The 26,541-nt window shown below is 42.2% G+C and overlaps 1 protein-coding gene across 1 annotated transcript; it reads left to right on the plus strand.

Moving 5' to 3' along the window:
* Window positions 1–1,195: 1,195 nt before the first annotated feature.
* Window positions 1,196–25,301, plus strand: cenpf (centromere protein F). Its single transcript, XM_015952747.3, has 38 exons — window positions 1,196–1,256; window positions 1,846–2,017; window positions 2,103–2,228; window positions 2,574–2,644; window positions 2,774–2,901; window positions 2,977–3,068; window positions 3,145–3,412; window positions 3,524–3,726; window positions 3,805–3,930; window positions 4,011–4,139; window positions 4,278–4,400; window positions 4,491–4,626; window positions 15,337–15,466; window positions 15,571–15,850; window positions 15,985–16,191; window positions 16,511–16,719; window positions 16,814–16,943; window positions 17,071–17,349; window positions 17,429–18,016; window positions 18,106–18,279; window positions 18,352–19,211; window positions 19,292–19,503; window positions 19,578–19,665; window positions 19,762–19,867; window positions 20,471–20,543; window positions 20,619–20,875; window positions 20,952–21,060; window positions 21,139–21,344; window positions 21,449–21,667; window positions 21,748–21,891; window positions 21,974–22,163; window positions 22,242–22,339; window positions 22,412–22,453; window positions 22,541–23,659; window positions 23,749–23,878; window positions 24,026–24,700; window positions 24,781–24,890; window positions 25,021–25,301. Exons 2-38 carry the CDS (start codon window positions 1,856–1,858, stop codon window positions 25,156–25,158), a joined length of 8,337 nt encoding a protein of 2,778 aa, XP_015808233.3. The 5' UTR covers window positions 1,196–1,256; window positions 1,846–1,855; the 3' UTR covers window positions 25,159–25,301.
* The last annotated feature ends 1,240 nt before the right edge of the window (window positions 25,302–26,541 follow it).

Consider the following 26,541-nt stretch of genomic DNA (forward strand, 5'->3'; position numbering starts at 1 on the left):
AAGTGGTTCATGTGTAGCTGTAAGTCTATCACTCAAAATCTACTGACTAACTGGTCTTAATATGTTGTTGCTGTTTTAAATTGTAGGTTAAATGTTAAAACATTAAATGTGCAATGGAAGCTTTAAAATAATGCAAATATCACCTGGGCCTTATTTAAGGGTTCTTGTTGCACTCATGTTGTACACCTGATGTGACAAAATGTCAAACAGTAACTCAAACTTTTTTTTTTTATTTCAACAGTCATTAAATGAGCTTATCTGCCAGGGAAACTTTAAATAACTGTAGCTTTTCTGTCTTGTTTAAATATTAGTTGGTTGTATTTGTAGCATAGTGACTGTTTTTTGACAGGAGCATCTAAAAGGTGCATGAATTATGGATTTATCAAGGTTACCTGAACACATTTTGTTTCTTTACAAGTCGGTACATTTTTTGAAAGAAAAAAATATTCTAAAAAGGTTATTCTATGTCTTATTTTGACCAAATGTTAGTACTTTTTTTTCTTTTCAAAACTGCATCTTTTAAACAGCACTAAATAAAACCTTTGATGGTATGTAAAACATTGACATTACCTGTCCTGTTTGTAAACCAGACTCAGTTTGATGGTTTAACTGGTTGAAGGTTCAACTACTTGATATATTTTGTTTTAAATGTATGAAATAAAAAAGTATGAATGTTATTCTTTTGGAATGTTTGAACCTCTTTTCTGTACACATTCAATGAAACCCAATAAATGACATGAAACTCTTTTTTTTTTACATTAACAGCTGCAGCTACAAAGCATATTTAGCATTCCAGTTGATTTTTGCAGCAATAACTATGGAGGATAGATTAAATGCACATCGAGAAACAAATAATTCAGTAGAAATACTGCAAATGGGGGGGGGGGGTGTAAAATATTCCTTGCTGTTTTTAGTTTTTGCAGCAAAATACTTTACATAAATATATTTTAAAACAACTTTTAGTAAAATATCAAATGATTTTCAGCGATTTTTGCTATTGAAAATTAGGGGAATTTGTGTCAATAATTTCTGGTAAATCAAACTCCCGAGCAACTTTACTCTGACAGTAGTGACATCTACACATCCAACCACATGGTGGCACTGTCTTTTGGAAACTGAACAATGAGTGAGCCAATCAGATGCGTAGGTTGATTCAAGTCAGCCAATCAGATTATCTCCCTTTTTCTTTGTTGGAATTTGAAATTTCTAAGGAGAACTCACACAGTTGGATCCGATAAAGACGCCTCGCGCTCGAAGTAAGTGTAAATATGCCCAAATCTCATTTAAATAGTTTCATAACTCTGTTTTAAAACATTTACTGGTTTAACACAGTGTTTGATTTTCAGCCGCTGATATGTTTTAGGTTAAAATCAAGATAAAACTGTGAATATGTCTGTTTTCATGATGAAATGTCGTAATAGTCAAACCATAAAGCTTTACTTAAACAGAATTTATAGAATAACTGCCCCTAAATGTCCACTTAAAATTCATGATGTTTTTGGTAACATTTAAAATTTTGTGTTTGGTAGTTAGCCAGTTTAACACCGTTGTTTTGAGGTGGAGAGATTCACGGTGCTAGCATTGCTAGCTTATTTTTAGCTCCTTTTCCTCATCACGTTCAATTTAAACAAGAGTCTGCTGTTATTAGAACTGAAGAACATTAGATTAATAAAAACGTATATTTTGTAACGATTTCATCCATTTTAATTTGTAATTCATATTTATACGTAAACTATATTTAAAAAAATATATTTGTTAAAAAATTACATTTAGTTTTTAAATGAAAGTTTATTTCAGGACATGGCTTTGGTTGTTTGTGTTTGATTTGTTTGTGTTTTGAATCAGGTTTGAGACCATGAGCTGGGCGGTGGAGGAGTGGAAGGATGGACTTCCAGGCAAAGCCCTGCAGAAGATCCAGGAGATGGAAGCCCAGTTGGACAAACTTAGGAAGGAGAGGACACATAAACAGTTTCAGCTGGAGTCCTTGGAAGCTGCCTTACAAAAACAGAAACAAAAGGTTTGTCCTTAATAAAAAATGAGGGTTTTCCTTTACAAACTAAACTTTTTCCATCTGCATATAATAAATATTTTTGTTTGTTCAGGTGGACAATGAACGTACAGAGATCTCTGCTTTGAAAAGAGAAAATCAGACTTTAGTGGAATCATGTGATGCTTTGGAGAAAGGTCGTCAAAAGATTGTTCGTGACCTCGGAATCAAAGAACAGCAGGTCAGCTTCTGATATGAGAAGAAAAATGGCTTTAAATGTGTGTATTTGATTTAAGATAAAGCTGCAGCAAGAAACCGCCTGCTTTATGCTTTGTAGCTTTGTGTTTCAGATTACCAAAATACTTTTATGAAAACCAACCGCAACTTTGCTAAAGGCAAATATTCTGCCAATAGGAGCCAGTAATAAGAAGTTCTGTGTTCTATCAACACACAATTTAAAAAGTTATTTAACTGTTAACTTAACCTGCTTGATCACTTTTCCAAAGACATAAAAAAAAAAAGCTTTGTGAGGTTTGGGGATCAACTTGATGAATATGGTTTTCACTTCATTGTGTCTGGGTTTTAGGTGAGCTACTTAGAAGGTCAGCTTAATTCCTGCAGGAAGACAATAGAGAGACTGGAACAGGAGCTCAAAAAGTAAGTTTTCATAGCTATATTTTTATTTACATAAAATCAGTTCAATTGATTACTGCATTTGGAAATAATTAGAAAAAATATTCCTTTGCTTTTCAATACCCTGCAACCTTGTTTGTTTTCTTTGCTCAGGTACAAAAATGACTTGGATCGTTCTCAACCCGCTGGCTCCTCCTGCTCCTCCTCTGAGCTGCAGCCTTGCAGCACGCCACAAAAGACTTTTGCTACACCAGCTCCAGTCCCAGCATACAGACAGCAGGGTATTTTAGTTTGTGTCTTTATAGTGATGCAGAGTTTATGTTCCTGGGCTGATTTGTTTAGTTTGTGTTTCACAGATAACAAGCTGGAGGAGCTTCAGGAGAAATACAACCAAGAAGTGGAGGAAAGAAAAAGACTGGAGACTGAACTCAAAGTTTTACAGGTCAAAGTGAGTAAATGGTGAACAGGGTTTCATTAGCTTAAATTTTTTTGAATGAAATGGTAAAAATGTTATGCTTCTTCAGACGTTGAGTCAGTCATCGGTCAGCGTCAGCCACAAGGACATCGCAGCTCGCCAAGCTGGATCGTCTATTTTTCCGTGGCAACAACAGGATCACGGCGTACGTGGACAGGATGCGATGGAGACACCTCTGAAGAGACGAGGGACATCCTTGTGGGAGTCCCATGAGGAGACGCCCATTAAATCTAACCAGCGGATGAGTTCATCTAGAGCTGTTCAGAGTCCCTGTGGGTCCTCTCAGCAGACGGAGCAGCTAAAGACTCTTAACCAGGGTATTTATTACACTTTCTTGTGTTTTATTTTTAAGTGTGTAGGGCTAAATTTCCTAACATTTTTGTTTGAGTCACACGATCAGTAACAAGTATTTTGTTTTTCTCCTTCAGAGCTGCGCACTCGTGTGTTAGAGCTGGAGAGGAATCTGTCCAATCAGGAGAAAGAAATCCGTAATCAATCTTCCAAACTGCAGGAACTCCAAACTCATTTGAACCAGGCCCGCAAAGATTTAGCTGAGCGGGACAGAGACCTATCCAAAGCCGGTCAGGAGAGGAGTCAGGCTGCAGATAGACACCAGCAGCTAGAGGCCAAGGTAGAACAGATTGATTGAGTTGAGCGTACGTAGAGCATTGACAAAGATGGCTGAAATGTTGATCTGTGCTGTTTTTAGTGTTCATCTGTGGAGCAGAAGCTGAAGCAGGTGTCAGAGGAGCTCAGCTGTCAGAGACACAACGCAGAAAGCTGCAAACGAAACTTGGAGCAGAAAATTAAGGACCAAGAACGGAACAGTCAAAAGGTGAAGCAACGCATTAGCTTGTTGTTAAAAGGCTCTGCTTGTGTTTGGCTTTTCATCCGAGTGACTCTTGGTTTGTGCAGGAGCTGGCCCAGCTTCAGAGTTCTCATCAGGCTTTGGACCAGCAGCTTAACCAGACCAGAACCAAACTTACACAAGAGGTCCAACAGTCCAAAAAAGACTACAATGTGCTTCAGGCTGACATGGAGAAGGTAGCTTTGAAACAGATATTTCTTTCTTTCTACCACTAAACGACTATACTGATCCAATGTCAGTATTTCATCCTGCTGTGGCTTGTTTTATTTTACTTTGCAAAGTGTCATAAATAGTTTTATAATTGAAATGTGTAGATGCGCCTCCAGAAGAATCAGTTGGAGAAAGAAATTGAAGAACAGAAACAGAAAATGCTGCGTTCAGAACAAAGCCTGCAGGCCAGCCAGAGCAAAGAGCAAGAGCTCTGCAAGAAAACAGAGGTGTGTTCAGATCTTTCTCTTTAGTGCTTTTAACTTCATTTATTTGATATTATTTCATATTTGAATGAATGCATTTCTACTTTTCTCCAGGAGCTACAGAAGGAGAAAAACAGTCTGACTGTTCAGCTGGATCGCAGCAGCAGGAGTCTGTCTCAGCTGGAAGAGGAGAAGAGGAGTTCAGACCAGGTCCTCAAACGCACACAGGGACTGTTGGAGGATCTAAAAGGTAAGCCGGTTTTAGGGGTTGTAACCGGATTACAGGATACAATAAGATAATTAAAAGAAAAAATAAACAAATGGGCCAATAATTAGGTTCGGGGAGAATTGGAGGTTGTTTAAGAATGACTGGAGTCACGGGTATAGCATGAAACGGTTTATATACTAAATTTTAATAATAATGGGAGATATAACACATAAAGATAACACATAAAAACAGATGAAAACAATCGACAATAGTAAAATGGTCGGTATGAGATTTGATCATATGAGTCACAAGTCAGCCGGCGTCAAGTCAAATCCCCACGCTTGGGGTGAAAGTCAGTCCGGTGGTGCGATTTTTTCCTACCACACCGTTGAGATTGTTCACAGAAGAGAGCAGTCTGCTCTTCAGTTACTTGAGATGTCCTGGTTCGTTCAGTGGTTAAGGCTCGCCATCTCCCTCGTCAGGAAGAAATCCAGTTCTCGTTCCAAGTGAGTGATCATAGGAGTCGGGATCAAACCCAAGGAAAAAAAAAAACCCAGCCTGTAAACAACAGGACTGTTAGCGAGTTGGCATCGACCCTTCTCGTCACATCACAGCATAAAGTCTTACAGACTTAAACAAATGCTTCACTCTATTGGCATAGCCAATCATGTTTGGGTTCACAGTTCAACTAACATAACATCAATTTGATTGTCTATTAAAATAATTCTCAGTAGCTCTGGAAATATAATTACATATGACAACAATTGTTCAGCTCAATAGGCTCAGTTAGATTCTATTACTCTACACTATTCAACAAGAAATACATTCATGACAACAAGGATACATTTAGTTGTGTTTCTATACAGCATTGTGACACCTTGTATATCTGTAACACAATAAATAAATAAATAAATAAATAAATAAATAAATAAATAAATAAAATGTTCTATAACAAAATTCAACAAAATATAAATTCTGGTCCTTTGGTCCACCTTTGTAAAATAATTCCTCCCTAATCAGTTAGCTTTTATTTATTTTTATTTATCTATTTTTTTTATTATTAAATGTTTGGTTAAGGGACGCATTGCTAATTCTATGGTGTTAGCTATAACGCCCCTGAGGACCTTGTACATCTAGGCCGTACCACCATTAACTGGCGGTTTGAGCCGTTAACTCCTGGGAATCCCATATGCCCTACCGCCGTTAACTGGCGGTTTGAGCCGTTAACTCCTATATGCCCTACCACCGTTAACTGGTAGTTTGAGATGTTAACTCCTGGGATCTAACGTCTAGCAGCCCACTGCTGTCACCTCGGTTGCTGTAATTAGCTTTTTGAATTTAATAATTTACTGAATTTAATCTCATTCACTCACCAACGCGCTCCAACGGTTCCCTCCTACAGAGGATTGGTTCACTCTGTCGTCTCCACACAAATCTATAAGAATGGAATTAATTTGATAAGCTATTTAAGTTTCCTTTTTTTTTTTAAGTTGCATCGTTAGCTTTTTCTCTTCTTTTTTCTTTACTCACCGCGTTGGTTCCAAGTTCCTAGCTCTTATTAGAAGGAGTCAAGTCCGCCTCTCCCTCTATCTATGCGGCACCCAAATCAGGGTTCTTCACGGCCTCGACCGTTGTTTTTTTTTCTCTCTCTCTCTCTCTCTAACCGCTCAGTCTTTGCTTTCTGTATCTGCGTGCTGCACAGCCGTTTGTCTCTCCTCTCGCTCAGCTGCGTCGCACGGTTTTATTTCGCGGAGGCGGGACTTATTTCTCTCAGCCAATGAAATTTCAGATTCCCACCTGGACCAATAGTATACAGCTTTCCTCTTCTGTTTCTGTTAGTGATGTTCAAGATTCTTGTTTTAACCGATGTTTAATATTAAACTCGTTATTTTAGTTATTCACCCTTCCAATAATTCATTATGAAATTATCTATTAGTTAATTAGATATCTATTAATTAGTATTGTTAATTTCCTTAATTTATATTTTATATTTTATCTAAATTGAGGATGGATCATATTAGTAAGCCAATTAGTTAATACCTCATTAAGGTTCTAGCTTCTGGGTTACATCCTCCCCCATTAAATATCATGCACGTCCCTGTGCATTGTTTCTACGGGGTACACAACTTCTTGAGTAAGAGAGTCAATAAAAGCTTTATTAAGTCCTTGGAAAAGGGACCTAACTACGGTCACTAGTGGATTGCCCAATTGAGAGTAAGTTAGTCTTTGAGGAGGCTGACTACTTCGTTCAGATCTCCTGACATACATCTCTGGTTGCACAGTATCATGCTCATCCGTTTCGGTTTGATTCTCAACTGAGACAGGACGAAGTGAGCTCTCTGTTTCCGACAGAGCTGATGAGCTATTCTCTAAGACTTTGGTCTTTTCAGATGTATGTGTCTGATCGTGTATGATGGGTTCAAAACTTACATCACGTTGCTGCGACTTTAGGACACCATCCAATTGAGGTAGGTTTGTGTTAGTTTCATCCCCCGTTTCTACGTCAGGTAAGTATACTTCGTTTTTTTTCGTTTTTTCAGGTAAGTATGTTGCTGCTTCTTTCACTCTTTCAGGTAAGAATGTCGCAGTTTCACTCATTCTGTCAGGTAAGAATGTTTCGGTGTTGATGCCTTTGTCAAGTAAGGACAATTCAGCATTTTCATTACCAGCTAAGGTTGGTTCCTTGCGATCCCCTGTGTGTAAGGATAGTGTGTTTTGTTGTTGAATATTATTTACCGGTCCTGAATCTGCTATGAGTTCCCTATTTGGCAAGGTGACCGCTATTTGATAGGATGGTCGGTTTAGCACTTGTGGAAGATCAGAGTAATAAAACTCATCTACCTCTTCGTCAAGTGGCTCATCTGGGTCAGGTTCTAAGGCTGAACTCTGTCTTGTATGAGGTCTGCTAGGTTTCGTAACGCGTTCTGTTTCATTTTCTAATGAAGAGAGAAAACCACAAGGCAGTAAAAGATCTCTGTGGAGTGTTCTGTTGGGTCCTTCTCCGTTCTCTGGTTTTACAGTGTATACTGGCAAGTTTTCCATCTGTTTGAGAACTATATACACTGTTTGCTCCCATTTGTCTGCTAATTTATGCTTTTCTCTTAAGCGAAGATTTCGGACTAAAACACGATCTCCCACACCTAGTGTGGACTCACGAATGTTTCTGTCAAACCGTTCTTTGTTCTTCCTCGCTGTTTTTTGAGAGTTTTTTATGACAATGTCATAACTCTGTTCCAGATGACTCTTCAGTTCTTTAACATACTGAGAATGAGTTATAGAGGGCTTGTTCAAATGCGGTAACCCAAAGGCAATATCTATAGGCAACCGAGGCTGCCTACCGAACATTAGCTCGTAGGGAGAGTATCCCGTCACGTCATTTTTTGTACAATTGTACGAGTGAGTAAGTGGTTTTACAAAATCGCGCCAGTGATGTTTCTCAGTGGCTTGTAAAGTTCCCAACATGCTGAGTAATGTACGATTGTACCGTTCAACGGGGTTGCCACGAGGGTGATAAGGGCTCGTTCTGACTTTACGGATACCAAGTAAAGAACAAAGTTCCTTGATTGTACGTGATTCGAAATCCCGTCCCTGATCACTATGAAGACGCTCAGGAAACCCGTAGTGGACTAAAAAATGTTCCCACAGGTTCTTCGCGACGGTGGTGGCTTTCTGATCTTTGGTTGGGATGGACACTGCATACTTTGTAAAATGGTCTGTAATCACTAAGACATCTTTAGTGTTCTTACTGTCTGGTTCTATGGAGAGAAAATCCATGCAAACTAACTCCATAGGTCTGGTGGTGGTAATACTCACCATTGGAGCAGCTTTGTCAGGGAGGGCCTTCCGACGGATACATCTTTCGCAAGTTTTAACTTTGATTTCGATATCACTAGCCATTCTTGGCCAGTAAAAACGGGACCGAATGAGATCTGTCGTACGTTCAACCCCAAGATGCCCCATATCATCATGTAGGCTTTGCATGACTGTTGAACGTAATGAATCAGGCAAGACTAACTGCAATGATGTCTCTGGTCCTAATTGGCGTCTCCGGTACAGTAAATCATTTTGAAACTCAAACCGTTTCCACTCTCTCAAAAGGTTAAGAACCACCGGGGGTTCTGCAATAGTATCAGTTGGCGGTTTATTGTCAGTCATAAGCAGCTGAATGACTCGGCCAATGGTTGGATCTTTCCTCTGCAAGGAGACAAGGTCAGCATGGTTATACTTGGGCACAGCAAAGAAACTGTCACTATTGTCTTCCAACTGGAATAGGTCTGGAATGGCCGCTGCAGACATGGCAAGTGACTGAACTAAACCACAAGGAGAATCAGTCTCATCCAAGACCATGTGCTTTTGGCATGTTGCCTTCACTGCTTCGGCTTGAAGTTGAAGCTCGACTTCTTTGACAGAGGAAAAAAGATGAGATCGGAACTCATCTAGTCGTTGGCATTCCTCAGTGAATTTTGAGTTGTCTTCAGGTTTATCATGCAGCCTCCTAGACAGGCCATCCGCGTCAACGTTCTGTGTACCTGCACGGTATCTGATGTCAAAATTATAGGTGGACAACGCAGCTAGCCAACGATAGCTCGTTGCATCGAGTTTTGCCGTTGTTAAGAGGTAAGTTAACGGATTATTATCAGTAATGACAGTGAATGTGTTCCCATACAAATAGTCATGAAACTTATCTGTTATGGCCCACTTTAAGGCTAGAAACTCCAACTTGTGCGCAGGGTACCTAGTTTCACTAGAGCTTAAACCGCGACTTGCATAAGCGATTACCTGTGTGACACCGTTTTGCACTTGGTATAGCGCTGCACCGAGTCCGGTCGTACTAGCATCTGTGTGTACTAGATATGGGAGTTTTGCGTCAGCGTAGCCAAGAACTGGCGAAGTGGTAAGTTTTTCAATAATAGTTTGAAAGGACTTCTCACAGTCTTGGCTCCAACGATTCCCAAAGGGTTCTTTGGGGTTCAAGTACTTTGATCTACATGGTGGTGTTTTAAAGTTTTTCCGTTTGGGTGGATAACCAGCCGTGAGAGATGTTAGTGGCTTGACAATATTTGAGTAATCTTTAACGAAGCGTCGGTAATAACCGGTAAATCCTAAGAAAGATTGGAGTTCCTTCAAAGTCTGAGGCTTCGGCCATGTTTTGAGTGCTTCCACCTTATCTGGATCGGTTTTTATGCCATCTCGAGATACTATATGTCCAAGATAACGCACAGATGTCTGGAAAAAACGACACTTATCTGGTGATAGCTTGAGTCCGTATTCTCTAAGCCGTTCAAGAACGTGAGAAAGTCTGGTTTCGTGTTCTTCCAAGGAGTTGGAAAAGACGATCAAGTCGTCTAGGAAAACTAACACTTCCTTCAGATTAATGTCCTTCATACACTTTTCCATAACCCGTTGGAAAGTGCTTGGAGCATTTGTTATTCCTTGTGGCATACGGTTAAATTCATAAAACCCAAACGGGCAAACAAAAGCAGTTTTAGGTTTATCCTTTTCACACATCTCTATTTGATAGTAACCTGACTTGAGGTCCATCACAGAAAACCACTGTGATCCAGCGAGAGCAGAAAAGGACTCCTCCAAGTTAGGCAGGGCATATGCGTCGCGAATGGTTTGCAGATTAAGCTTTCTATAGTCTATACATAGACGTACCTCACCATTCTTTTTCCGAACTACGACTATTGGTGAGGCAAATGGAGACTCCGACTCTCTTATTATACCGGTTTCCAAGAGGGCTTCCAAATGTTTTCTCACGGCTTCATAATCATGTGGATGGATCGGCCGAGATTTCTGTTTGAATGGGGTCTCGTCTTTTAAGTTGATGTGATGTCTTATCTGTTGTGTATGACCAAAATCAAGATCGTGGTGCGAAAACACATCGGAGTAAGTGTTAAGTTTGTTGGTGATCCTCCCTTTCCATTCTTCGGACAAGGGCGAAGTACCGAAGTCAAAACTGAGAGGAGGGTTTGAAGGTGAAGTCTGTTGCTGCAAACTACACGCCGCAAGTACTTTCTGATCACTTTTGTCAGGTTCTGGATATGGCATAACACGATCGGCTTTAACTAACTCAGCGATCACACAGTTAGTGGGTAATGTGATGTCATGGTTAGTTTCGTTTCTTAGTACAACAGGTACTTTGTATGGACCATGTGAAGGTAAGGAAATGAGGCAACAGTCTACAATTATACCCCCTGGTAGAGAACCATTGGTGGGTTGTTCAATGAGTGCATAAGGCTCATGCTTGTTTTGGCTGGGTTGCATAAACCCTTCTAGTAACAGTTTTTTATTTGCAGGGAGAACTTCTTGGGTTCTCCCTCGAAGCTTCACCACACCAACTCGTCCATCTTTGCTTTGTTTTTTTCTGACTGCTAAGGCTTTTAGCACGTGTTGGTACCCATAAGAGAGTGCCTTGGAATCAGGTAAGTTATTGGCAGACAATTGCTCATACAAAGGATCGAGTGTGTTTGTGCCAATGAGTAGTGGTGTATCAGAGTTTGAGCTTATATCCGGAACCACTAACGCAAGGGTAGGTAACTCAAGTCCAGACTGATCGAGCTCTTTTGGAAATGTGACACTTATCTCTATGTATCCTAAATAAGGAACTGCTTGACCGTTTGCGCCCTCGACTTCTAACAGATTACTGATGGGTTTAATTGAGAGGTCAGGTAAGTGTTCTTGGTAAAAAGAATTGGCAATGGTGGTTACCTGGGACCCTGAATCCAGTAAACAATTACATTCAACACTGTTAACTGAGACTGTAGCTGTGCATCGCCCACCCACTAATCTTTTGGGAAGTTTTGGCACTGAATGAGCATGAACTGGCTTGCAAAAAAGTCTCTCTGTCCTTTCCTTAGAGGGACTTGGTTCTACTTTAGCACCTATCTGTCCCACGATAGGAGCTTCTACCGGTTTAAAGGAGGAGACTGAGCAATTGGCTTTGACATCTCCCACTCGCGCTGCTTCTGTCTAAGAGCAAGTCTTTTAGTTGCAACTAGTGCTGGATTTGGCTCGTTGCTACAGCTAGAAGCTATGTGCCCATCTTCTCCGCACTTAAAACAGTATCCAGGCTTTGGTCTGGGCACCACTGCTGTTATCTGCTGAATCTGTTTGGGCTCATCTGGAATTTTAGTCCCCACACGGGGTTTTGACTCTTTTTGAGTTTTCTTTGCCTTTTTATCTGTGTTGTTAACCTTAAGCTGTGCAATTTGGCTCCTGAGCTCAGCGATTTGTTTGCGTAAGTCATCACAGTTATCATCTATTTCCAGTTCACAAGTGTTTTTACTCTGAGAGCATGTTGTTTGCACATTTGAATACACTCTAGTTCGTTGTGCCCCTAAGTGTTGTTTCATGCGTGCTGCTTTAGTAGCCTGTTTGTCTTCTTCAGTGCGCAGTTTGAGGAGAAGTGCTGTAAAATGAGGCGGGTTGTCTTTCTTTTGTTCGAGTTGCAGGTTTGAAATCAGCGAGCTGTCCCAACAGCCTCTGCAAAACTGCTTGAGCAGCTGCTGGTCGGCGTCACTGGAGGAAATTCCATTCCTCTGAATAACTAGGTTTAACAAGGTGTATAACCTCTGAAAGTAATCGGAAGGTTTTTCACCACTGTCCTGGTTTGTGTTTAAAAAGCGAGCAAAGAGCTCGTCGCCGTCTTCGACAGCTGCGTAAGCTGAATCGAGATGTTCAAGGTACGTTTCCGGGTCGGATTTTGGACTAAGAGCTTTAACGATGCTCGCTGCTGGGGCTGACAGACTCTCCACGATTCTTCGTACAATTTGGGACTTGGTGAGTGAAGGATCATTTATGCATAACACTACACTACTACGCCAAGTATCATAGTCAGTTTCAAAAGAAGGGTGTGGAACTCGCCCTGAGAACGGTTTTAGTCTGTATTGTGAAGTAGGCGGAGGGATAACCTCACTGCTTTTAACAATGTGTTCCACAATAACTCGCTGAACCTCAGGTGTGTTTAAAAGATTTGGTGGAATGCAAGGGTTTTGTTTTCCAGTCTCTGTAGGTGGACAATTGTCCTTTGAGTTGTTCATATAGTTAACTTCTGGTGTTAAAGGCAGGGAATATGTAACTTGGTCACTATGGAGCATTGGCTCTGGTTCAGTGACTGGTTCAGATGCATGGGTATCCCTTCCTAAAGATTCCCCAATTTTTGCCAGTTCCTCCATTAGAAGGTCTTTAAATGATTGATTGCTACGCGCAGCTATGTCCCTGAGCTCTGACAGATAGGCATCAGTGGCAGATGTGCTAGTTTCTAGACTGTACGCGCTGGCTAGGTCTTGAATATGGAAGAAAACATCTGGGTTCCTAGTACAAGGTTTGTCATAGGGTAAACATTGTTTCTTTAATTCCTTAACAGTGGCTTCATGTTGAAACTCCACAATAATCTGATCACAGTTTGGTAACTTAATGCGCCTGTTAACTGGTCCGAATCCTTCCATAAACCCAAAGACTTCGTTATCAAGGTCTGTATCAGTTAACCCACTGATTAAAACAGCATTTGAAACTTTGACCTTTTCTGTTTTCACAACTTCCATTTTAAAACACTCAAAAGTACCAATAATGCCAAAATGGCAAACCACTGTGACCTCCAGGCACTCTTATGATGTCAGTCAATGGTTAGCTAAGGTAACAACTCTACAATTCTCCTGGCTGGCTCGCCAAGTTTTATGTAACCGGATTACAGGATACAATAAGATAATTAAAAGAAAAAATAAACAAATGGGCCAATAATTAGGTTCGGGGAGAATTGGAGGTTGTTTAAGAATGACTGGAGTCACGGGTATAGCATGAAACGGTTTATATACTAAATTTTAATAATAATGGGAGATATAACACATAAAGATAACACATAAAAACAGATGAAAACAATCGACAATAGTAAAATGGTCGGTATGAGATTTGATCATATGAGTCACAAGTCAGCCGGCGTCAAGTCAAATCCCCACGCTTGGGGTGAAAGTCAGTCCGGTGGTGCGATTTTTTCCTACCACACCGTTGAGATTGTTCACAGAAGAGAGCAGTCTGCTCTTCAGTTACTTGAGATGTCCTGGTTCGTTCAGTGGTTAAGGCTCGCCATCTCCCTCGTCAGGAAGAAATCCAGTTCTCGTTCCAAGTGAGTGATCATAGGAGTCGGGATCAAACCCAAGGAAAAAAAAAAACCCAGCCTGTAAACAACAGGACTGTTAGCGAGTTGGCATCGACCCTTCTCGTCACATCACAGCATAAAGTCTTACAGACTTAAACAAATGCTTCACTCTATTGGCATAGCCAATCATGTTTGGGTTCACAGTTCAACTAACATAACATCAATTTGATTGTCTATTAAAATAATTCTCAGTAGCTCTGGAAATATAATTACATATGACAACAATTGTTCAGCTCAATAGGCTCAGTTAGATTCTATTACTCTACACTATTCAACAAGAAATACATTCATGACAACAAGGATACATTTAGTTGTGTTTCTATACAGCATTGTGACACCTTGTATATCTGTAACACAATAAATAAATAAATAAATAAATAAATAAATAAATAAATAAATAAATAAAATGTTCTATAACAAAATTCAACAAAATATAAATTCTGGTCCTTTGGTCCACCTTTGTAAAATAATTCCTCCCTAATCAGTTAGCTTTTATTTATTTTTATTTATCTATTTTTTTTATTATTAAATGTTTGGTTAAGGGACGCATTGCTAATTCTATGGTGTTAGCTATAACGCCCCTGAGGACCTTGTACATCTAGGCCGTACCACCATTAACTGGCGGTTTGAGCCGTTAACTCCTGGGAATCCCATATGCCCTACCGCCGTTAACTGGCGGTTTGAGCCGTTAACTCCTATATGCCCTACCACCGTTAACTGGTAGTTTGAGATGTTAACTCCTGGGATCTAACGTCTAGCAGCCCACTGCTGTCACCTCGGTTGCTGTAATTAGCTTTTTGAATTTAATAATTTACTGAATTTAATCTCATTCACTCACCAACGCGCTCCAACGGTTCCCTCCTACAGAGGATTGGTTCACTCTGTCGTCTCCACACAAATCTATAAGAATGGAATTAATTTGATAAGCTATTTAAGTTTCCTTTTTTTTTTTAAGTTGCATCGTTAGCTTTTTCTCTTCTTTTTTCTTTACTCACCGCGTTGGTTCCAAGTTCCTAGCTCTTATTAGAAGGAGTCAAGTCCGCCTCTCCCTCTATCTATGCGGCACCCAAATCAGGGTTCTTCACGGCCTCGACCGTTGTTTTTTTTTCTCTCTCTCTCTCTCTCTAACCGCTCAGTCTTTGCTTTCTGTATCTGCGTGCTGCACAGCCGTTTGTCTCTCCTCTCGCTCAGCTGCGTCGCACGGTTTTATTTCGCGGAGGCGGGACTTATTTCTCTCAGCCAATGAAATTTCAGATTCCCACCTGGACCAATAGTATACAGCTTTCCTCTTCTGTTTCTGTTAGTGATGTTCAAGATTCTTGTTTTAACCGATGTTTAATATTAAACTCGTTATTTTAGTTATTCACCCTTCCAATAATTCATTATGAAATTATCTATTAGTTAATTAGATATCTATTAATTAGTATTGTTAATTTCCTTAATTTATATTTTATATTTTATCTAAATTGAGGATGGATCATATTAGTAAGCCAATTAGTTAATACCTCATTAAGGTTCTAGCTTCTGGGTTACAGGGTCATTCTTGTTTCTGATGCCATGTTACCATGGTGACCTGGTTTGCCTTTTGGTTTTAGCTCGATCAGAAGGACAGAGTGAGGATCTGAAGAAACTTCAGTCCAAACTTGAGCAGCAGAATCAGGCTGCAGCACGAGAGCTGGACCTGTTAAAGAAAACACTTTCTGAAGCTGAGACCAAACATGACAAGTACGAACAATTTCAGCTCCTTGATTTAAAAAAATAAAACACCCAGTTTATGACAAAGTATCAAAAATTGTTATTATTTGTTTTTAAATTATTTTTCATTTTAGATCCCAGAACGAGCTTCAGAAGCAGAAGCAAGAGACGGAGAGGCTGAGCAGTAAGCTGGCTGTCGTCGAGAAGGAGAGCCAGGAGCTGAAGTCCAACCTCACTGCGAGCCAGAATGAGAGTAAAGCTCTGAAACAGGAACATCAAGCACTGCTGGAGTGGAAGAAGGAGAAGGAGGCTTTAATAAACCAGACAGAAGCTGTGCAAACAGAGCTCAATGGCAAAATCAGCAGCTTGGAGAGCGACCTCACAGTTCTGAATGAAGCTAAAAATGACTTGCAGGTCAGTGCAAACATGGAATTTCTTATGATCGCGTCATCAGGGTTCCAGTCATTTACTCAGCTCTGAAATAGTAAATGCACCAGATATGAAAATGAAAGCAAACACCAACATGGATTTTTCTCGTGTTATTGCAGAATAAGCTATTGTGTGCAGAGGGAGACAGAACCAGCCTGTCTGCTCAGATCGATGCTCTGAAAGGAGAACTCCTCAACAAGAGCACAGAGCTGGAGGAGAAAGCGCATCAGTACGAGATGCTGCAGGTTCAGCTTTCTGAAGCTGGACATAAACACAGCAAAGACCTGGAGAATGTCGGGAAGCAGCTGGATCAGCTCGGAGCACAAGTGAGACTTCAGGATAACCCTTTGCGTTTCATAGGAAGTGTGAAAATTCTTTAAAAGAAATTAAAAAGTAGTCTGAAAATTGTGTTTATTTAGCTTTTTATTAGATTATAATAGATAATTTTGCACAAGTTAGGAAGAGAATAGCATGTGCTGCGTGCAGTACTTGGTTCATCCACCAGGGGACAGAATACTTGGGTAGAAGCATTAGTAAATTGTAGACCAAGTATATAACAAGATCTTCCACCTGTCTTCTCACACATTTTTGTTCTAGTAAGGATTATAATTAAGTTTTTATTCCCTGATTTAATGACTTGATCAGGTCAAAGAGCTGGAGTCACGGTTGCAGAAGGAAATCTCTCGAGCAGAACTTGCTGAGAGGACAAATGCTGAGCTGCAGGAGGAGCAGCGGGCAGCCTGTGACCTGCTGCACTCCAAGGATCAGCTGGTGGAGCTGGGCCTGGCTGAGATCAGTCAGCTGAAAGAAAGCCTCCATCAGTCTGCTGCACAGCAGGAGGAGCTGAGTGTCAGGTGAGAGGCGCACGCTTAATAGTTTAATTTTTTTTTTTTTTTTACTCGAGCTGTAATAAAATGACGTATTGTTTTGTGTTTCTGTTTCCTTCAGACTGGCAGAGGAGAAGGAGGCTCTACTGAAGCAGTGTGAGGAGAATGTTTTAGCCAAGGCTGAGGAGGTCGAGCACATAAAGCTGCAGAAGGAGGAGGTCCAGCAGGAGCTGCTGCTCTCCAAAAACCAGGTCTGTACTGCTCACTTTACACAAGACCATCTTCAAAGCTTCTAGTTTATTAACTTCACTTGTTTATCAGGTTATAAAGAAAACAATTGTAAGTAAAGTTTGCTCAAACAAATATGAAAAATTTCAGATCAGCTCATTGGAGCAGTTCCTGAAGGTCCAGGAGCAGCTGGGAGCTGAGCTACAACAACTAAATAAGACAATGTCGGAGAAAGAAGAGGAACTCCGAAAGATGTACGAGGAAAAATCAGCAGAGTTGGGAGAGCTGGAGAATGAGCTGAAGGATCAGAGGAGCCAGACTGAGGAGAAGGAGCAGCAGCTCAGAGGGGCTGAAGCTCAGATCGTGACTTTGGAGACACAAAAATCTGATCTGGAAAATAAAGTTGAAGAAATGGAGAAGAAAGCAGAGGTAGAAACGGATTTCTCTGTAAAAGTCTCATTTAATGTTTTTGTTTTTAAACTTATCTTTGCTATTCATTCATGTCTAGATGTTGCAGCAGCGTCAAACTGGGAGGATGAACGCCCTGCAGGAGCAAATTGCCTCCTTAGAAGAGCAAGTAGCTGCAAACAGAGAAGCCGCAGAAGAGCTTCCAGTCCTGAAGAGACAGCTGGAGGAAACCAATCAGTCCCTCCATCGCATTAATGAGTCCCTAGAAGCTGCTGAGAAGAGTCTCTCTTCTACAAATGAAATAAAGGCCAGTCTGGAGAACGCTCTGTCTGAGAAAACAGAACAGATTTCTGCTGTGGAGAAAGAAATTAAAGATCTCACAGAAAAGATGCAAAGTGAGTCAAAGAGCCACAGTTTAGAGGTGGAAAACTTAGTCAACAAAGAGAAGAGCCTTCGAGAGCAGCTGGAGGTCACTCGGGGGTCGCTGGCTGCTGCTAAAACTGAATCCAGTTCCCGTGGAGACGAGATCCGAGCCATGAAGTCCACTTTGTCTGCAGCTTCACACGGCCTGGAGGAGAGAGATAACGCCATAAAGAGTCTGAAGGAGAAGCTCAAAAAAGCAGAGATGGAGCAGATCAAAGCTTCGGATCTCCTGAAGGAGAAGATGGTCGCCATGAATAAAATCAAGGTTGGTTAAAACTTGTTTTTTAGCTTTAGGCTAAAGTGTTACGCTGGAAAAGACCATTCAAGTTTAAAGTGTGAATTTACTGATTTAAGGTGCAGCTGGAGATGCTGCAGATGGATCTGGAGGACAACGAGTCAGCCATGAGCGTTGCCGACAATCAGATGAAGGAGCTCAAGGAAACCATAGCATCACTAAACACCCAGCTGGCTCAGAGCCAGACCCTGGTGTGTGAGATGGAGGCCAGACTGGAGGAGAGCAAAGCCCAGGTAGGGTTAGGATTTCACACGCATCTTTACTTTACTAATGAGTTTTTACTGACGGCTTCTGTCTATTTTCAGGTCTCTGTGTTAGAAACCCGTCTAGATGAGGTCCAGTCTCAGAACTCTTTGCTGGAGTCTAAATACGTCACGGCTAAGGAGGAGCTGCTGGAGAGGAGCGGTGAAATAACCCGTCTGGAGGAGGACTCGGTCAGACGACAGCAGCTGGAAGAGAGCGTTGCAGCTTTAGAGTCTAAGCTCCGTCAGACCGCCGAGTCAGAGACGAGGCTGCGGCAGACGATTCAGGACAACAATGACCGTCACTGTCTGCTACTGCAGGAGAAGGCCCACCTGGAGGTGGCTCTGAAACAGTTGCTGGACGAGAAAGAGCAAGTCGATGCTGAAAAGGCAGAGAAGAAAAAGCTGGAGGTCCGAGTGGGTGAATTATCCAAAGAGATGAAGCAGCTTCAGACTCGAGTTGAACAACTATTGGAGGAAAAAAAGCAAATGGAAGGGAAAGTTGATCAAATCGCTGCAGAAAAACTCAGAGTTGAATCGGACTATGATCGGGTTGTGGAAGAACGATCCCAGCTGGGTGTTACGCTGAGTTTGGTGAAGGAGGAGAAACTTCAGCTGCAGGGGGAACTCTGTACTCTGACCTCCGAGAAAACAGATCTAGTCTCCACTTTAAAACGGATCACGGATAACTGTTCCCAGGTGTGTGAAGAAAACACGCAACTGCAGTCCAGGATGAGCCGAACGGCCGAGGAGAACCAGCAGCTACAAGCAAACATAGAGAAGCAGCAAGAGGAGATCACTTCTCTCAGAGAGGAGAACCAGTGTGTCCAGCGCTCCCTGGTGTCCTCGGAACAAGAGCGCCAGAACCTGAAGGAGCATCTCGAGGTGACGGAGAAGAAGAATGAAGAGCACAACAAAGAGCAGTATGTCTGGAACCGTCCTCTACTTGATTTTTCCTTCAGCCTGTTTCTGGAGAGGTAAACGCGTTAATATTGTTTCACAGGAACAGGAAGTTTGAGGCAGATCAGGCTGAACTTCACCAGAAGCTCACAGTTTTACAGATGGAGCTGACTGAGCTCCAGCAGCAGCACGATCTACTGCTCCAACAGGTGGTCCAACAGCACGGCTTCATACAGCAGCTCTCAGAACCACAGGGCGGCCCAAACCCAGCAGAGGAAATCAGACACGAGGAACCAGAGGCTTCTGGGGTCTCTGGTGAGCGCTGACTGCGGTTACTTAACGTTCAACAGTTTATTTAAGTTTCTAATTATTAGCTTTTATTTCTTCAGCTGAGACGGAAGCCGAGCCAGATTTTGGTACCAGAACCGAGTTTCCTCCACTTAACGAACAGCAGGAGCTTTGTGACAAGGACGAGAGGTAATGGCGAGATTCCTACTAAACACAACATGAAAGTATTGAGTGTTTGTTTTTTATTTAATTATGAATTTAATAAACTCACCTCTGCTCCAACAGAGAGGAAGAGGCGAGCTTCAAGGCGAGTGACTCCGAAACAGGGCTGATCTATGATCAGCTGCTGGAGAAGAAGGAGACGTTTGAAGAAATGAAAAATGACGACGAGGTAGAAAATAAAGAGTCAAAGTCAATGTGGCATAACTGCAAACAGCTTTTTCATCTATGTGTATCACACAGGGTATCCGCGGGTCCTTAAAAAGTCTGAAATTTGCTTTTTCAAATATAAGGCCTTAAAAATGACAAATAATCCTTAAATACAGTTTCCAAAGGTCTTAAATTACCAAAGACCCAATAAACAAGATTCTTTTATTTCTATAACATTTTTGTGAATTTCTAGTTAGTGTTCAGCAAGTTTTGTGTACGATGTTGGCGTAAGCGGAACCGTACACATTCAGTTGGTTGTGAAAGGGGGCTATTTTTAGATGAGCACGCTAGTGGGAGTTTGCGCCATGGGGAAGTGCAACATTAATGGTAACTGGATGGCTAATCCCACGTTCGTGACGTGGTTAGCACCGGTTCCAGGCAATAGCTGGAAATTATAGCTTAAATTTAATTTTAAAAACTAGCTTAAATTTGGTCCAAGTGGCCTTAAAAAAGGTCTTAAAAAGTCTTAAATTTGGCTCCCTTAAATCTGCAGATACCCTGATCACAGCAAAACGATGTGTTTGGATTATTTACAGAACTGATTTTTAACTTTTATTCGTTCAAGGTTTCAGAAAATCAGCCTGAAACTTGTGACTGGCCTTCCGCTCCGAGTCCTAAACAATCTCAGAAATCACCTGGTGAGTTATTTTGTATTTATACCTCTGCTATTAATAATTTTACAGAATGACTGAAACTGTCTGTCTGTCGGTCAGAACACAAATCCTCACAGGAACAAGACTTCAGCTCCTTTAAGGAACTCTTCTCAAAACAAGAGGGCCAGCTGGAGTCTCTCCGCTCAGACTGTGACCTGCTGAGATCTGAGCTGCAGCTGAGAAAAGAGTTGACCTCTGACCTGGAAGTCCAAATTCAGAGCTTGGAGCAGAAAGTTCAGGCTGCAGAGCAGGCGGCTCATGATGCTATGCATCAGCTGAGCACCACTTTGGAGGCAAAGAAAGTTCAGGATGAGGAGGTAGAAGGACAGCACGCTGTCAGCGTCTCAGTGATGTTTGTAGTCCAGAGGTTTTTACGTTTGGGCTTTTCTTTAGGTGACTCAGCTGTTGGAGGAGAAGGAAACGTTAACTCTACAACTGCAAACGTCTAAATGTCAGCTGATGGACGTTGTGGAGATGCTGGAAGGACTTGAGATGGCAAAAGGTTTGTCCTTAAATCTCAAATTGGTGTTTGTTTCTTCTATTTGTGGCATTAATGAGATGTTTTTACTTTCTTCTGTAGGTGGATGGGATGAAAAGTTCCTTCAGCAGGAGAGTGAGCTGAAGAGGGTTCGCTCAGAAAAGGCGAACCTGGAGCAGCACATACTGGGAATGGAGTCGGAGCTGGAGGCCATGCAGGTGGAGAGCGGCAGGCTCAAAGAAGAAGTGGAGACGCAGAAGAGGACTTGTTCAGGAATGGAGCAGCAGATGAAAACGCTCCAGACAGAAGTGAGCACTCTGAGCTCAAACATCAACAAATTAGCTCAGGATCTTCTGATTTCTGTTGAGGAACATAACCGAGCTGGACTAAATGTTTTAATTTGTGTCTGCAGACAAGCCAGCTGAGATCTGAACTTGTGTCCTGCACTGAAGACCGAGATGAGTTGAGCCAGTCTTTGGGTCGGTGGAGAGAAAAGGCTCACAGTTTGGAGAAGACTGACTGTGACACCAGGAATTTAATATCCATCCTGGAGGATGACATCAGAGCAGGAGGGAAGGAGAAGGAAGTCCTGCAGAGTAGTGTGGAGAAACTCGAGGCACAGAGGGATCAGGTAACTATTGAAAGATCGAAGAAGAAAATATGTTTTCACTGGTAGTTTTTACTAAAGTGATTCTTTCTGTCCACACAAAGTTGTTGGAGCAGGTTAAGGTTCTGGAACAGGTGATTTCTCAGCACAACGGAGAAACAGAGGAGCTGCTTGGTCGTCTCAATCAGATCAGAGAAGATCAGACCTCCAGCAGTCAAAACACAGAGTCCATGGCCGGCAAGATCCAGGTCTGCTTAAATTAAACCCCAGAAACCGTCTTTCTTCTTAGAGTTTTTGATCCTAACGTTCTGCTTCCCTCCTGCTTTTAAGGCTTTACAGGGAGAAGTGTCCTGTCTGTCTCAGTCTCTGGAGGCGTCTCTGTTGGAAAAAGGAGAGATTGCATCTCGTTTGAACTCCACTCAGGATGAAGTCCAGCAGATGAGGACCGGCATCGAGAAGCTCCAGGTCCGCATCGAGTCTGATGAGAGGAAGAAAAAGAAGATGGGCGAGCTGCTGAAAGGTAACCCTTAACAACAAACCCTCTAGGGTCACCTTCACAACCGTGTGTTTGAGTTAATGTGGCGTTTTGTTTCTGTAGCTGCCCAGAGGAGATCCGACTCGCTGCAGGATCGCATCGATGCTCTGCAGCGAGAGAAGGAAGATTTGGAGCAAAGTCTAGAGGCAGCTGTGATACAGGTATTCAGTTAAACAAAAAAACATCTGACTGTTTAAAATATTCCTTTCTTATTTAGATTTTCTCTTCAACAGGCTGAAACATCCAAAGCTGAGCTGGAGGATGAGAGGAAAAGGGTACCTTCATGTTAACTTTAACACCTTCTGGGCCTTTCTTTAATACCTGCTTTGCTTTTTCCCTAAGAGTCTTTGTTTGCTTCTCAGGTGGAAGAAGAGAAGAAGGAGCTGAACAAGAAGCTTTCTGACCTCTCTGCCGCCCTTGACAGCCTGAGATGTGAGAAAGCACATCTGGAGAGGGAGCTGGAGGCCAAAAACGGTGAGATCGAAGAGCTGAAGGCAGCCAAGGATGAGTTGGAAAGAGGGCTGGAAAGGGCGGAGTTGGACAGGAGAGAGGAAGAGGAAAGGCAGAGAAATCGAGTGGACGAGCTGGAGAAGGGACGAAGAGAGGATGCGGAGAAACAAATTAGGCACATAGATGATCTCCTGGCCCAACTGGGAGCCTCTCGGGAGAGGGAGGGTTCACTGGAACAAAAGTGTGTGGAAACGGAAAGAGAAAAGCAGAAGATCCAGTCTGAGCTGGTGGAGCTGGACAAGGAGAAAGAATTTCTGTGTGGTTCACTTCAGGAGCTGCAGGCAGATGGAGAAAGGCTCTGCTCTCAGCGGGACGACCTGAGGACACAAATGGAATCTTTGGGAGAAGAAATAAAAGATCTTCAAACACGTCTAGAAGTTAAAGAAGAAGAGCTGCGAGCTTCGGAGAAGGAGAAGGAGGAAGACACAAGAGCATCCGTTAAATCCATCTCCTCTCTCACAGCAGAGAAAGAGCAGTTAGAGGAAAGAAACGGGCGACTAGCAGAAGACAAGGAGAAGCTGCAGCTGAGGCTGTTCACGCTGGAGGAGGAGAGGGAGAACGTGCTCTGCACTCTGGAGTCTGAGAAACAGGAGAAAGACAAACTGAATCAGGAGAGAAGAGCGTTGGAAGAAGAGAGGAGCACGCTCCAGAGTCAAATCTGCCTGATGGAAAAGGAGAAACAGGAGTTGCATCAAACTCTTTCTCTATCACAACGAGAAATGGAGAAAACAGAGCAGGAAAAACTGAAATTAGAGGCTGAAAAAGAACAACTGCAGTCCTCGGTTTTTAAACTAGAAGAAGAGAAGAAGAACCTGTCCTCGGTCGTTTCTCTGCTGGATCAGGAGAAGCAGCAGGCAGAGGAGGAGAGAGAGAGGCTCAGAGAAGAACGTGAGATTCTTCAGACGACTGCCGCATCTTTGGAGAAGGAACTAGAAACAAACAGACGGTCCGTCTCAGAACTCGGCAAACAGGTGTGTGAGCTCAAAGATCAAAAACAGGGCTGGGCTGGAAAATTCCCCCAATGAGGTGGATTCATGTTTGGTATTTATTCCCTCTCCAGGTGTCTGACTTAACGTCTCAAGCTGCTCGTTTGTCTAAAGACAAAGATTCTGCTTTAAGCAAAATGAGCCTGTGGATGAAGTCCTGCAAACAGCTGGAGCAGGAGAAGCAGATGCTGTTGGACAGCTCAGGTGGTTTAATCATCCAATTGGTTAACAACATCAACCAATTAAAGTCTTTAAAAGTTCTACATCTGTTTTCTTTTGTGTCTAGAGAGATTTTTAGTCTCTACGGAAGGAGCAGCTGGTTGAGTCGTGTTTTGTCTTCTCTGGTTTCAGAAGGACGAAGCAGCGAGGACCTTCAGACCCAAGTGAACCTGCTGAAGAAGGAGGCAGAGGAGAGGCAGAAGGAAGCCGAAGGCCTGAAGGCTTCCCTAGAGAAGAAAAAGATGGAGTCAGATGAGAGACTAGAGGAGAATCGTAGAAAAAACAAAGAGCTGAAGGAGCTGACGGACTCCCTCGACAGAAAGAATAAGGAGATTGAGGAGAAGGATTGCGAGTTGGAGGAGGTGAACAGACTTCTGGAGGAGAAAAGCAGAGAGGCTGATGAGAGCTTGGATAAATACTGCAGCTTGATGGTTAAAGTCCATAAACTAGAGGAGAGCAACGAAGGGCTGAAGGTACGATTGGAGCACTTATCTGCAGCTCAGCACACTAATGAACCCAACGACGCAGACAAGCGCCGACGTTCAGGAAGGAAGTCCTCCAAACCGCAGGAAGTTAAAAATGATATGGAGAACCTGGTCCCCTCAACGGCTCTCAGGTCTCCCCGGGGCCCGTCTGCTGGGAAACGAGGTGTCGGCGAGATGAGCGACAAAGATGGCGCCCAGGAAGCTCTGCACAATCTGACAAAGAAGATCAAAGCCAGCGTCGTCATGACAACGCCCAAACCGGGACCTGAGCAGGAGGATGAAGAGTTCAGACCAGAGGGACTTCCTGAGCTGGTGCAGAAAGGTGGGTGATGTTCTAGAGCTGCAGAACTTTACCAACATCTGGCCTCATAACAGAGTTCATTCTCCCCCTCCGTCCTTCAGGGTTTGCTGATATTCCTTTAGGAGAGGCCAGTCCGTTCATCGTGAGGAGAACCACGGCGAGGCGCTGCAGCCCGCGGCTGGCCGGCCGGCAGACTCTACCCGATGCCAAGGTGAGCAAGATTTAAGGAGCTGTTCCAGGTGGAGAGGAAAACTGATTATTCCTTGTTAATCTGTGGATTTCTTTCTTCAAATATCTCACCTGCTGTTTTAGTTTAAGTCTTTCATGTTGTTTACCCTCAGGTTTTGGGACCCATCCCACTCCAGAGCCCATCTTTAATGGCGAGTCCGTCCCAACGGAGTGAAGACGAGGCAGAGCAGAGAGAGAGGCAGGTTTTAACAGATCAAAGTGCACAAGGTGACAACTGTAAGATCCAGTAGGTTCCTTCACTCCAATGTAGAAACACACGACCCTAACCAATATGTAATTCTCTACATTTACACCATCACATTATTCTATAACACACCAGTTTACTCTCTCTCTCTGCTAAAACCTGAGTCACAAATAAAAACCTACAATTATTTTTCTTTATTTTTGTTCTCAGTTAACCTTCAGAACCAGTCTCCTCTCACGTTTGTCTGCTATGGTTCACTGTCCCTGTCTGGCTGAGGACCAGACATGTTTTTTTAGTGGTTTGAGTTTATAAATAGATTATATCTGCAAAGCTTCACTTATGTGGCAGCTAAGATTGTTGCTGTAGTTTTTTTTTCAACTCTTGGAGGTTTATATATATATATTTAGAGGTTTTTCTGGTTTTGCTCCACTTTTGTTGTTTTAGTATTAAAATGTTTCTGTTTATTGTAAATAGTTTTTACAGCAAACATTCCTTTTTTTAACTAAACATTTTAAACACTTGTCTGGTCTCTGTCATTTTGGATTAGCCGCTGCTACATGCTAACTAAACATCACTTTTGTGTAGCACACACACAGGGGGGCGGTCCTGAGCCACTGTAGGTGAGTTCTGACTGAACTAAATTAAAGATTTTGGAGGATTTTACTTTAAATTGGAATAACTTTTATGGGAAAAACAAAAATGTTTTCATTTGACTAAAAAGTAAAAAGTTCAGCTTTGGAAGCAGCTTGTTAAAAATGTGACGGTATATCTAAAACTGCCATTTTAATTCTCTGCACACGATGACATTTAGCTCACAGATAATTGAGTTTGACTTCATCAGGTCAAACGTGGGACTGAATAGAGCTTCTGCCTCATTTCTCAAAGGTCTAATTCAATTCATGAGGTGGGCTTAAATTAAGACTGATTTCATTGTGCCTCACTACACACACACATACACACACTTATTGCATTATACTGCATATTAAATGTAGAATTTGCACCAAAAATAGTTGATTAATCCCTCAGACTTGCAGTTTTATTGAACTTCTTCAATATATTCTTATACTGTTTTTCCCTTGTGCAATAATAGTTCACTTAGCTTAGATGACATGTCTATACTTTAAAAATCTATCTTTAGTCCTGCCCAGTTAAGTAGGTGTGTTGAGGTTCATGTCTCTGCTCAAGTCAAATTTGAAGCATTTGTAGCTCTCCACTCCGTTTACACTAATCCCCATGGAGAAGATGCACAGCACTATAAAGGACCTGTGTTTGTATGGCGCCTTATTAGGCTTCTACAACCCCCCAAGGTGCTTCACAACACAATCGTTCATTCACACGCTGGTGGGGAGCTTTGATTCGGCCACAGCTGCCCTGGGGTGCAGTGGCAGTGGCGAGGCCTGCCGAACACTGGCGCCACGGGACTCTTGGA

Source organism: Nothobranchius furzeri, chromosome 9 (genome assembly GCF_043380555.1).
Source record: "Nothobranchius furzeri strain GRZ-AD chromosome 9, NfurGRZ-RIMD1, whole genome shotgun sequence".
Lineage (NCBI taxonomy): Eukaryota > Metazoa > Chordata > Actinopteri > Cyprinodontiformes > Nothobranchiidae > Nothobranchius > Nothobranchius furzeri.

What these genes read in the sequence shown, in the direction of transcription:
- cenpf (XM_015952747.3), top strand. Translation starts at nt 1,856, where the DNA reads ATGAGCTGGGCGGTGGAGGAGTGGAAGGATGGACTTCCAGGCAAAGCC. An exon ending in GAAGAGCACAACAAAGAGCA is followed by an intron (nt 19,212 to 19,291) that starts GTATGTCTGGAA and finishes ATTGTTTCACAG; the next exon opens with GAACAGGAAGTTTGAGGCAG. An exon ending in GATGCTGTTGGACAGCTCAG is followed by an intron (nt 23,879 to 24,025) that starts GTGGTTTAATCA and finishes CTCTGGTTTCAG; the next exon opens with AAGGACGAAGCAGCGAGGAC.